The sequence below is a fragment of the Indicator indicator genome, chromosome 31 (genome assembly GCF_027791375.1).
Source record: "Indicator indicator isolate 239-I01 chromosome 31, UM_Iind_1.1, whole genome shotgun sequence".
NCBI classification, from domain to species: domain Eukaryota; kingdom Metazoa; phylum Chordata; class Aves; order Piciformes; family Indicatoridae; genus Indicator; species Indicator indicator.
In genome coordinates, this window is record NC_072040.1 from 2,763,665 (window position 1) to 2,776,936 (window position 13,272).

The 13,272-nt window shown below is 51.0% G+C and overlaps 1 protein-coding gene across 1 annotated transcript in view; it reads left to right on the forward strand.

Annotated features, from left to right (window-relative positions):
• CLVS1 (clavesin 1) overlaps positions 1-13,215 on the forward strand; it is a 57,616-nt gene extending 44,401 nt beyond the window's left edge. The window contains exons 3-5 of the mRNA XM_054394733.1: positions 5,270-5,380; positions 6,070-6,305; positions 13,128-13,215. Of these exons, the coding sequence (XP_054250708.1) occupies positions 5,270-5,380; positions 6,070-6,305; positions 13,128-13,215 (435 nt within the window). The remainder of the gene's footprint in view (positions 1-5,269; positions 5,381-6,069; positions 6,306-13,127) is intronic.
• The last annotated feature ends 57 nt before the right edge of the window (positions 13,216-13,272 follow it).

Here is a 13,272-nt window from a genome sequence, read left to right on the forward strand (position 1 = left end):
AGGCTTGGTGCAGAGCAACTGGAAACCATCTGGTGGAAAAGGACCTGGGGGTGCTGGTCACCAGCCAGCTGAAAATGAGCCAACATGTGCCCAGGTGGCCAAGAAGGCCAGCAGCATCCTGGCCTGGATCAGGAATAGTGTGACCAGCATGGGTAGAGCAGGGATTGTCCTCCTGTACTCAGCACTAGAGGTATTTGAAAGCCATGCAGATGTGGTGCTGAGGGCCATGGGTTAGTGGTGAGCTGGCAGTGCTGGGTTAAGGGCTGGACTTGATGAGCTGAAAGGTCTCTTCCAACCCAAATGATTCTATGATTCTGTATTGTGGCATTCATTCCAAGGTGCTGAGGGTTTGCAGCCCCAGAATTAGTTTGGTTCAGATTTCCCTCCACAGGAGATCTCCACAATATTTCCCTCTGATCCGCAAGCTTGGAGACATTTAGAATCATAGAATTGTTTTGGTTGGAAAAGATCTTTAGTATCATCAAGTCCAAGCATCACCCCAACACCACCATGCCCACTAAGCCACATCCTAAAGTGCCACATCCACAGCTTTCTGGAACACCTCCAGGGATGGGGACTCCACCACCTCCCTCGGCAGCCTGTGCCTATCCTTGACCACTCCTGCAGCAGAGAAATTTTTCCTAATCGCCAAACTAACCCTTCCCTGGCACAACTTGAGGCCATTTCCTCTCACCCTGAGGCCATTTCCTTTTGTTATTTCATCTCTGAGCAACATGCCAGCATGTCCAGTCTGGTTTTAGATGAAGTCATGGTAGTGCCCACAGATAATTAGACCAACTCCTGCACGCTGTATTTTCTTTATATCATTGGAATCAAATGTAACTAAATCCTCAGGACTGGGTAGTTTTTAAGAAGGAATCAGGTTAAGAAAAGGCTCCATGATCCCAGGCTCCTTTTCACAGTAGGCTCCACAAAACCATACCTCATTATAAAATGCACCTTCCCAAGGAATCACAAGCCATGAGAAATCAAAAGAGAATTCCTAAAAGCAAAAGCTCTCCAGCAGAAAATCAATTTCAGCTACTTTCACCTTGCCCCAGGGAAAGCAGCAGAGACACTGAGCAGGGTGTGGGAAATGTCTCATACATCTTCCTGGAACCTGCCAAGGCAGACCTCCAGATGGGAGCTTTCCTATCCAAGACAGCTCTGCTCTAATTAGGGACTTCTGCAGAATTGCTGTGTTGAGGTTCCAAACAGTGTCTGGATGATTCCCATATCAAATTTCTCTGGGTTTGGGAAAAAAAAAAAACATATCTATAATAAAATCAAAAGATTGTCTTTGTCCTTGCTCTAATTGACAGCCTTACAAACACAGGTAGACTAAGGGATGAAGGTCAAACTGATCTTGTTAACAGGGCAAGGAACAAAAAATGAGCAGAAATTATGCTGGGGGAGAAAAAAAAAAGGTTTTTGGTGGCTGTTGCCTTTGTGCATTTGTTGGGTGTGCCTTCAGCATGAAAAGAAAGCAACTGCCTTTAAATAAAGCTATGATGTGAGGGCCTTTTCCTGTAGCAACCTCCTGAGGTACCAGCCAGAATCTAGTGTATGGTCTCAGCAATCTCTGTTGGGTGGACAGCAAATTCTTTTTCTGTATAGGAGAGTGCTCCTTCTCCTTAGTCAATTCCAGAGGCACTCTGCCAGTTCAGAGAATCACAGAATGGTCTGGGTTGGAAGGGACCTCCAAAGGGCATCCAAGCCCTCTGCACTCAGCAGGGACATCCTCCACTAGAGCAGGTTGCAAGAGCCTTGTCAAGCCTCACCTTGAGTATCTCCAGGGATGGGGCCTCAGCCACCTCCCTGGGCAGCCTGTTGCAGTGCTCCACTACCCTCATGGTGCAGAACTTGTTCCTAACACCCAGTCTGAATCTGCTCTGCTCTAGTTTGAAGCCATTGTCCCTTGTTTTATCACCACAGAACTTTGTAAACAGTCTCTCTCCAGCTGAAACCTCTGGCTGGTTCTTCTAATCCTCAGCTTTCAGACCTTCCTGCCTACTGAGGTATCATTAAGGTTGGTCAACATGTTCTACAAAACCTAAGCTGCCCCTTGGAACTGAAGTCTGACATTTCTCATCAAAGACTCTGATTAATATGGCCTCTGCCTTCCAGGGGAAAGACAAAACAATTCTTCTTCCTTTTTTTCCAGGTGAACATAAATCTCTGTGTCTTAAAATTATTCCCTTGTTTCCCATCTCTCATTCCTTTACTGTTCTTTGCTTCAGACTCAGGCTCTGTATCTTCTGTGCTGACCTTGCTGCTATGGTACAACCTGGGACAGCTGCCAAAGAGCACAGGAGTCCAGAGCTTCTCCTTCAGAGATACAGCTTGTGGGCTGGCAGCTGGCTTGGCAAACAGAGAAATAAAACAAAACCCAAAAGGCAAATACTGGACATCCCAATGCTTAATTATTTATTTAGTTATTTGTTTTCAGACTATTCTGTGAAAGGTTTCAAATCTTCCAATTTTCATTCCCACGTGGGAGGAAAGCAACTGAAGGATTTTGCACGAGATGGGCATTTGTGGCTCTGCTTTCCTGTAATCCTCAATTTTAGGGTGAAAAAGAAAATCCCTTTGGGATTCACTGCACAGTTGTGTTGGCCAATGGTTTTTCTGGATGCTGTCTCAAACTCTCTGTAGTTGCTTCTCAGCAAAGCCTGCTGTGATCTGCAGTAGCTGACATCACAGAACCAATTAGAAAAGCCTCCTAGGATCAATTAGTCCAACCTAAGACCACCATGGCCACTAAACCATGTCCCCCAGTGCCATGTCCACACCTTTCTTGAACACCTCCAGGGATGGTGACTCCACCAGCTCCTTGGGCAGCCTGTTTCAGAGCCTGTCAGTCAGAGCTGGGTGGCTCAGCTCTCATGACTATTCCAGCAGCAATGGAGTACAGTTGTCTCTGTCACGAATGAACACCTCAGCAGAGCATGTGTCACCCTTGAAAAGCTCAGCCCACAGTTTATTGGGATCTCAAATGGGATGTCACACTGCTGGGCCTGCTGTGCAGTGGCCTGGCTACCCTCTAGTCATGTACAGATCCGCCAGTATGGAGATTTGGAATGGTTTCAGGACTCTGACCTGAGGTGTAAATGGCAAAAGGAAAACCATCACTTAGTGCCTGGGGTTGCTCACAAGCATCACCTGAGCATGGTTTGGGATGGATGCTAGGACAATCCATGGCCAGTACTAAAGAGCATAGCCATAGAGTCCTGCCAGTCTGCCCTGGGTGGTTGGAGGCAGTGGAATACCTCCAGAATTGCTAAATCCAGGGGGCAAAAGTGACCTTGAAGCAGCACAGAAGCTCACAAACCCACCCCACATCCTCACCAGCTGTACTCAACCTCTGCTGCTCTGAAGGAAGGTGAGAGAAAGCCCCAGGAGACCCTGTGCTAATTGTGGGGAAACGAAGCTGCCTGAGTGCCCAAGCCCTGAAGGAACAGACCTGGTTATGCTCTGTCTGCATGTGCTGAGCCATGGGGGTCAGGGGCACAGGCAGGAGGAAGACAGCTTCATCAGAATCTCCCTTCACAGGGCAGAGACAGGCAGCCCTGGTCTCACTGGAAGTGTGTAGGTTGCAAGGGAGAACTTCCCCCTTAGAGACACAGCTTGTGGGATGGCAGCTGGCCTGAGAAACAGAGAATTAAAACAACCCAAAAAATGGCAAATATGGAACGTTCTAATATTCCTTAATGTATATTTTTAGACTATTTTGAGTAACCCCCCCAATTCTTTACATTTTCATTCCCATGTGGGATGAAAGCAACTGAAGATGTGAAGAGTGGGCAGAGCACTGGATGGGAATGAGATTTATCAGAGCCCTGGAGCAGGCTGCCCAGAGAGATTGTGAGGTCTCCTTCTCTGCAGAGATTCCAACCCCCCCTGGCCATTGTGATCCTGGGCGCTTGGGTGCCCTGCTTGAACAGGGGGATTGGACTGGATGATGTGCAGAGATCCCTTCCAACCTTCACCATGCTGGGATTCTGTGTCTCTCTCCTTTCACCCACATTTTAAATCCTGGTGGATTTGCCTCGGTGTCATTTTCCTCTCTGCCCCAACTCTTTCACCACCTGGGCTTTCAACCATGCTTGATGTCCATCAGAATGAGTGCAGTGCCTGTCTGTGGAAACAGAACTAGCAAGGGAGATAGAGGTCAGCCAAGGAACATGGCAGATTTGGGCTGCAGTGGTCAGCAGCACTAATTAATTTTGTTTGGAGCTTAGCTTTTAGAAATTCCATTCCAACCCCCCCCTGCAGGAGCAGGGTCACCAACACACAAACACTCCCTGGCTCTTCCCTGCCTGCCTGCCATTTGTCAGCTGAGAGTGGAGGTGCAAAATACCCCTCCCCCCACCCCAATACGCAATAACCTCTAAAGCCCCACCAGCAACCTCCTCTTTTTGTTAAGCAGGCTGAGCAGAGCAGAGCAGGACACCCTTGCAAACACCTCCCCTGGGGACGCTACCTGCATGCTGATGGCAGGGGACTGAGCGCAGCCTGCGCTGGGCTCCGGCAGTTTCCATGGCGCTGTCATGGTGCTCCCTCCCTACACCTTCACTTATCAGCATTTCCCACCCATCCTCCTCCCTGCAGCAGGCTGCTTGCTCACCCCGAAAGGTCAGGCATTGTGAGGCTGCTTTGAGCAGGGAGGCCGAGGGGTGAAGAGGTGAGCTGTGTGCAGCCCTGTGCGTGGGAACCGGGGGCTCTGCCTGACGCCGCACAATGAGGAATTAGAGAGCTTCCCCTGGAGGGAGAGATGCTCATCAACACCCCCAGCCCCCTCCTCACTTCCCATCCTGGCCAAGTCAGATGCCACGATGGGGTTAAAAACTGCTCAGGCTGGGAAGCCTACTCCAAATCCTCAGTAATGAGGTGGCAGTGCGTGCAGGGGAGGTGGGGTTGTGCCTGCCTGGAAGGGGAGCGATGCAAACCTGCAGCAGGCTGCCCAGAGAGGTTGTGGAGTCTCCCTCTCCGAGGAGATTCCAACCCCACCTGGCCCTTGTGATCCTGGGCAAGCTGTGTGGGTGCCCCTGCTCCAGCAGGGGGTTTGGACTGGATGATTTGTTCCTTTCAACCCCCACCATTCTATGAGTCTATAATTTCCAGGCATCCTTCTTTCTCCATCTTACCCCCTCCCAGCAAACCCTTTGCAGATGGGAAGAGGCAGACTCCTTCCCTTGCCTTTCATGCTGTTGGCTGTTGCTGTAAGCACTGCACCCACTGACTGCCTCCCTTCTCTTTCTCTCCACAGGACAGCTTCCCTGCCCGTTTTGGAGGAGTCCATTTTGTCAACCAGCCCTGGTACATCCATGCCCTGTACACCCTAATCAAACCTTTCCTCAAAGACAAGACAAGGAAAAGGGTAATTAGCTGGGCATGGGGTGGGGGAGAGGAAGCTGGAGTAGCTGAGTAGCTGCTTGCTTTTTGTCCTGATTTTCTCTCTTCTTTATTTACTTTTTTTGGGTATGGCTTCAGAGAACTGCTGCTGTTATTAAAACTTAAGAGGCTGCAATGATCTGAGTTGAACCAATACCAACCAGGGACCAGAAAGTTGGTTCTTCTGAACAAAGCATAGGGGATGTTGGGTTGGTGGGCACGGTGGTGTTGGGCTGGAGGTTGGACTTGATGATCTTAAAGGTCTCTTCCAACCTTCATGATTCTGTGAGTCCATGTTTCAATGGGATATGCTCAGGAACAGAGAGCATGGCAGTGTGGAGGGGGGATCAGGCCTGGCTGAGGTCAGCTGCAGTGAGGGAAACTTCCCCTCTCTATCCCCTTGCAGTGGTAACAATCAGTCATTACTCCTGGTACTTAAGGAAGTGTCATGTGCCAAAAGCAAGCAAATTGGGGTGTTCAGAAGTGTTTAGTACCATCCTCAGCTGCACCCCCTGAATCTAACCCCCTTGTCCTGCCTGCCCATGCCCACAGTTCACCAATCCCCACCTGAAGGTGTAGTTAATGCTGCTCCACACCTCGTCAGCACTGCTGTTACTGCACTTAACCAAGTATGGAACCTGTGATGACTTGGAGCTTCCTTTCCCTTTGTTAAAGATCTTTCTCCATGGGAACAACCTGAACAGCCTTCACCAGCTCATACACCCTGAATGCCTGCCCTCTGAATTTGGGGGGACTCTCCCTCCCTACGACATGGGGACGTGGGCTAGGACGTTGCTGGGTCCCGACTACAGCGATGAGAACGAGTACACCCACACCTCCTACAACGCCATGCACGTCAAGCATGCTGCCTCCAACCTGGAGAGGGAGGCCTCCCCCAAGCCCATGAAAAGGTCAGTGCTGCACTGGGCATCCCCTCTTATTTGCCTCCCCAAATGGCTTTGGAATAAATGGAGCAGAAGGGCTCAGCCGGCTCTGGGAGTGGCTGCAAAATGCTAGATGTGGATCACAGGACGTTAGGAGTTGGAAGGGAGCTCCAGAGATCACCAAGTCCAACCCCCTGCCAGAGCAGGACCATAGAATCCAGCACAGATCACACAGGAACACATCCAGATGGGGCCTGAAATTCTCCAGAGAAGGAGACTCTGGGCAGCCTGTTCCAGTGCTCTGTGACCCTCACAGTGAAGAAGTTCCTCCTCATGCTGAGGTGGAACCTCCTGTGCTGGAGTTTATATCCATTGCCCCTTGTCCTATCACAGGGTGCAACTGAGCAGAGCCTGCCCTCTCCCTCTTGACCCCCAGCCCTCATATATTTATAAACATTTATTGAATCCCCTCTCAGTCTTCTCTTCTCCAGGCTAAGCAGCCCCAGGGCTCTCAGCCTCTCCTCACCAGGCAGTGCTCCAGTCCCTTCAGCATCCTGGTAGCTCTCTCTTGGACTCTCTCAAGTAAATCCCTGTGTCCCTCTTGAACAGGGGATGGTAAGGAGCACTTCACACTTATGGTGTGGTGGGAGAAAGCAGAGGGAATGGAGAGAAGCTTTTTTGTCCCTTGTGGTGGTAGGACAAGGGATGATGGTTTTAAACTAGAGCAGTCTTCCTAGACACTAGGGAGTAGCTCTTTGCTCTGAGGGTGCTGAGACACTGGAACAAGTTGCCCAGAGAAGCTGTGGATACCTCATCCCTGGAAGTGTTTAAGACCAGGTTGGATGAGGCTTTGAGCAGCCTGGGCTAGTGTGAGGTGTCCCTGCCCATGGCAGGGTGTTTGGAACTGGATGATCTTTAAGGTCCCTTCCAACCCAAACCATTCTGTGAGGAAAGGCAACTCTGTGAGGCAGCCTGTCTGTGGAACTGTAATTACTCCCTTGATTACTATGCAGGTACTATGCAGGAAAACAAGGGAAATGAATGAGCCACAGCACAGAGCATTCCAGAAGGTATCTCCGAGTGAGGTGCTCTGCTGCACGGCATAGTGTGGCCAGCAGCACCACTGCACTGCTGAGCCCTCTGACTTGCTGATGCTTTGCTGCTGGTGTCCTCAGTGTCAGCAGCAAGGTTTATCTCCTCGGAAATGCAGCTTCTGAACGATGAGCACCACTGCCCTCTAAAGGGAACATGAGGGTGGTCTGCTCGGCTCTTGCTTCTTCTGTTCCCTCCTTCTCCACCTGGCCCTCCTAAGGCAGCAGAGCTGCTCTTTTATGAGCTCTGATTTTCACATCTAGTGGTTGTGCATTCAGCTCTGGATGAACAAAACTACACCCCTTGAGAATATAAAATCATAGAATCGTTTTGGTTGGAAGAGACCTTTAAAAGAGCCCAGCATTGCCAGGTCACCACCAAACCATGTCCCTCAGTACCACATCTCCATGGCTTGAAACCCCTCCAGGGATGGGGACTCCACCACTGCCCTGGGCAGCCTGGGCCAGGGCAGAAATAGTTCCTCATGTCCAACCTAAATCCCCTGTGGTGCAGCTTGAGGACATTTCCTCTTGTCCTATCTCTTGTTCCTTGGGAGAAGAGACCAACTCCCCGCTGGCCACCACCTCCTTTGAGAGAATTGTAGAGAGTGATGCTGAGGGTACCACCCCCAGTAACCATGCAGTGGGCATGGGGGGGTGAGGATGGCTGGGTATCTAGCAGAGGGGTGTGGGTGGTGATGGCAGAGCTGGTGGTGGGGCTGGTTGCCCCGCAGGAGTGTGACACCCACCCTCACCTCCCCCTCCGGAGTGCTGTCCCTGCAGGCCCCCAGCAAGTGGCGCTCAGAGCCCTGTGGCAGGGAGCAGCCAGCCCTGTGCCACAGCACAACCGAAGCTGACAAGGCAGACAAGCCACGATGGCATGCAATGAATTTTAAAAGTCTTTCATCTTCAAAAGAAAAAGGAGAGGGGAGAGGAAAGGAGAGGAAAGGGGAGGGGAGGGGAGGGGAGGGGAGAGGAGAGAGGAGAGAGGAGAGAGGAGAGGAGAGAGGAGAGAGGAGAGAGGAGAGAGGAGAGAGGAGAGAGGAGAGAGGAGAGAGGAGAGAGGAGAGAGGAGAGAGGAGAGAGGAGAGAGGAGAGAGGAGAGAGGAGAGAGGAGAGAGGAGAGAGGAGAGAGGAGAGAGGAGAGAGGAGAGAGGAGGAGAGGAGAGGAGAGGAGAGGAGAGGAGAGGAGAGGAGAGGAGAGGAGAGGAGAGGAGAGGAGAGGAGAGGAGAGGAGAGGAGAGGAGAGGAGAGGAGAGGAGAGGAGAGGAGAGGAGAGGAGAGGAGAGGAGAGGAGAGGAGAGGAGAGGAGAGGAGAGGAGAGGAGAGGAGAGGAGAGGAGAGGAGAGGAGAGGAGAGGAGAGGAGAGGAGAGGAGAGGGGAAAGGAAAGGGGAAAGGAAAGGGGAAAGGAAAGGAAAGGGGAAAGGAAAGGAAAGGGGAAAGGAAAGGAAAGGGGAAAGGAAAGGAAAGGGGAAAGGAAAGGAAAGGGGAAAGGAAAGGAAAGGGGAAAGGAAAGGAAAGGGGAAAGGAAAGGAAAGGGAAAGGAAAGGGGAAAGGAAAGGAAAGGGGAAAGGAAAGGAAAGGGGAAAGGAAAGGGGAAAGGAAAGGAAAGGGGAAAGGAAAGGAAAGGGGAAAGGAAAGGGGAAAGGAAAGGAAAGGGGAAAGGAAAGGAAAGGGGAACGGAAAGGAAAGGGGAAAGGAAAGGAAAGGGGAAAGGAAAGGAAAGGGGAAAGGAAAGGAAAGGGGAAAGGAAAGGAAAGGGGAAAGGAAAGGAAAGGGGAAAGGAAAGGAAAGGGGAAAGGAAAGGAAAGGGGAAAGGAAAGGAAAGGGGAAAGGAAAGGAAAGGGGAAAGGAAAGGAAAGGGGAAAGGAAAGGAAAGGGGAAAGGAAAGGAAAGGGGAAAGGAAAGGAAAGGGGAAAGGAAAGGAAAGGAAAAAGGAAAGGAAAGGAAAGGAAAAAGGAAAGGAAAGGAAAGGAAAAAGGAAAGGAAAGGAAAGGAAAAAGGAAAGGAAAGGAAAGGAAAAAAAAAAGCAGAGAAGGAAAATAAAAGCATTCAGAAGCCCTCAGCTGCCAGTGTCCCTCCACTCACAGGGCCACCAGGACACAGGGCTCTGACCCTCTGACCCTGGAGAGGGTTGCAGTCCTGGCATGAAGAGAGCTGCCCAGCTGCACCATCACAAGTTCTCACTGCTGGCTGCCAGGCTGGGTTTACAGAGCCTGGCCCAGAGAATTGGTTTCACCATAACTATGTATTGATGTGTTTTCAGTATTAGCAATGGAATCATAGAATCACAGAGTGGAAGGGGTTGGATGGCAGCTCTGGAGATCTCCCAGTCCAACTCCTTTGCTCAAGCAGGGCACCCACAGCAGCTTGCCCAGGAGCACAATGCCCAGGGGGGTGGGAAGCTCTCCAGAGATGGAGACTCCACAACCTCTCTGGGCAGCCTCATCACCTCCACTCTTTAGCTCTTGCTGAGCATTGCTCAGATCCCCTCTGGGACTGCTCTTCTCCAGGCTCAACAGCCCCAGGGCTCTCAGCCTTTCATGCTCACAGAGATGCTCCAGTTCCCCTCAGCATCTTTGGAGCCTCCACTGTACTCTCTCCACCAACTCCCTGTCTCTCCTGGAATGGGGGAGCCCAGAACTGGACTCAGGATTCCAGATGTGGCCTCACCAGGGCAGAATAGAAAGGGAGAAGAATCTCACTCCCTGGCTACACACTTCTTAATGCACCCCAGAACACCATTTGCCTTCATGATGGTTTTGGAAGGTGCTAATTAAAGATTCCACTATTATTAATAATGAGCTGTTGAGAGTGTGCCATTTATGTGGCTTTCTAGAGAGAAACCTGCAGGGTTTTACCCTCTGAAGCCTTCAGAGCTGTCTCAGGTAAATCTTGGCTGCAGGTCAGGCCCTCAGCTGCAAAGAAGGGAGGATCTCAGCCTGTCCTCAGGGGAGAACCTCGGCTTGGAGAGGAGTTCAGAGCCAGAACCCCCTGCCTGGAGGCAAAGCCTCCTTTTGTCATCTGCTCACTCATAGTGAAGTGCATTAATACAAATAGGGTGAGGGGATGAATCCAATTTGTCATCTGGCCTCTGGGCAGGCAGGGGCTAACTTTTAGCCTAATTTGGTTACTGGGTGTGTAAGTGAACCATCTGATCTTCTACCTCCTGGTCATCACTAGCTGTTAGAGGTGAAAAGTTCACTGCCTCCACAGATTCTCTCCTAAGAGCATTTGCTTTGATTCTTCTCCCCCTGAAATTGCATTTTAGCCTAACTGGAGGTAAAAGCCAACACTTAGGGGGTAGGATTGAGGGCTTTGTTAGACTGATTAGATCAGATTCAGTTTCTGAAGACTGTGAAAAGGTCTACAGGCTTCTACCAGCATTTACCTCTCTCTATATATCCTCCCCTTCTTGTCTCTTTAGGCTCAGACATCCCTAACACAGGAGGTTTAGGTGGGACATGAGGAAAAATTTTCTACCCAAAAGGGTTTTCAAGGCCTGGCCCAGGCTGCCCAGGGCAGTGGTGGAGTCCCCATCCCTGCAGGGTTTCAAAGCTATGTAGATGTGGTGCTGAGGGCCGTGGTGCAGTGGGGACCTGGCAGTGCTGGCTTAATTGTCACTTCTTGATGTCTCAACTTGATCCCCAGGCCAAGGGACAAAGACTGTTCCCTGCCTTCTCTTGCTCCCTGTGCAGTCACTGAGCACAGCCTGGGGGCTGGCTGCCCCTCCTCTGCCCTCCCAGGCATCAAAGGAGGCCTCACTTTTAACCTGCTGCCAGTGCAAGCAGCTCTGAAACCCAAATGAGAAACACTGCAGAGAAAGGAAATTGTCCCTAACAGAAAAAAGAAAAAAATGTATTCTGGCCAAGCAACCTGTGCTGGTGAATCACATGGATGGAATCAAAGCTTAATTAAGGGATATTGCAATCAAATGTAGCATTCAAAATTCCTCTTAGGACAAGAGGGGTTGCAAGAACATTCCCATCACCAAGTCAAGCTCATGAGAGGCTCAGGAAATTCAGAGTTAGGGTAAACAAAACTTTTAAAGTAGAACTCATAAAGTAGAGCCAAGTTGTGAAAAGGAACAGTTCATGCATCAAGACTCCTTTAACCTCTGGTGTGAGGGAGAAACTTGGGCACCTAAGGGCGCGGTGACCTACCTAGGGCTCATCAAAGGGTCCCAGCTCAGGCATTCTGCAAACGCAGCCAGGAAATCCTGTTGGAATGTGCTGCTCCAGGTGGCTGGGTCAGAGCAGCTGCGTTGTCACATCCTAGAACAGAACAAAAGGATTTCAGAGTCCAGGTGAGGGCTCGTCAAGCTTGCCTCCTGCTGTCAGTGTTTTCAAAAGGAGACTGATTGTTGGGTCTCAGGGTCAGGGGTCAGGGCTGGGCTGGCTACCAGAGGCTCTCCAGGAACCCCTCTGCCTTCCCAAAGGGAAGAAGGGAGAGAGACTGATGGGGTGAGAAAGAAACTAACCCATCTGGGATGGAAAGAAGAACAATGCCATGGAACAGAGAGACAGAGACACAAACCAATGTGGAACCCAACCCCTGATGGCAGTGAGGGCACCACTGGCACCACTGCTGCTGGGGGCAGGCACTGGGCATCCTATGATTCTATTGGTCTGGAGAAAAGGAGGTTCAGGGGAGACCTTCTCAATTTCTACAACTCCCTGAAAGGAGGTAGGAGCCAGGTGGGTGCTGCTCAAGTGGTCCTGCTTTGCAGGGGGGTTGAAGTCCATCTCTGGAGGTCCCTTCCAACCCCTGGCATTTCGTGATGCTATGATTCTGATTCTGTGATGAGAAACAAAACTGATACCCAACAGACATCAGCTCCTGTGAGCTGATTCACTCCAGCTCAAGAGCCTTCTGAAAGCAGTGGAGCTAGAAGGCCTGCATCCAGTCCTCTCAACATGGTTTTGGACTGCACTGGAGATAGCTGCGGTAAAATGACCACACACAAAGCCATCTGCTCTGAGCTATTGGTGTTCATACCTCTGCAGTGCTGTCATTTGAAGTGTGTGGCTGACCTGTTGGAGAAACAGCTGGAGAATGTTGATTTTCCAGACTTCCAAATCTTCTTGCTGAACAGTAAAACAACCATGGGGGGTTGAGTGGTGCTTTAAATGGAGCACATGCAGAGGGGACCTCAGCTTCAGAAGTGAGGCTGAGAATTCACTTCTCCAGCAGCAGCAGGGCAGGGATCCTGGCCCTGTACCGGGCACTGCTGGGGCTGCACCTTCAATACTGGGCTCAGTTTTGGGCCTCTTGCCACAAGAAGGACATTGAGAGGCTGGAGTGGGTCCAGAGAAGGGCAGCGAAGCTAAAGATTCTGGTGAACAGGGCTGGGGAGGAGCAGCTGTGGGGACTGGGGATGTTTAGTCTGGAGTTAAAAAGGCTGAGGGGAGACCTCATTGCTCTCTACAACCCCCTGAAAGGAAGCTGGAGCCAGGTGGGGGTTGGGATCTTCTCTCTAGTAGCAGGAGGGGAAATGGTCTGAAATTGTGCCAGGGGAGGGTTAGGTTGGAGATGAGGAAAAATTTCATTGCTGCAAGAGTGGTCAGGGACTGGAACAGGCTGCCCAGGGAGGTGGTGGAGTCCCCATCCCTGGATGTGTTCAAGAAAGGTGTGGCCATGGCACTTGGGGCCATGGTTTAGTGGCCATGGTGGGGTTGGGTTGGGCTCCATGATCTCAGAGGGCTTTTCCAACTGCAACACTTCTATGACTCCATGCCTCTCTCTCCTTGCTCCCAGGTCCCAGTCTGTGGTGGAAGCCGGCACGCTGAAACACGAAGACCCTGGGGAAAATGAAAACACCCAACCCCTGCTGGCTCTGGACTGAGCTCCCACGTGCCCAGCACACACAGCAGATCCATTAACAGACTTCCCCTCTCCCAGA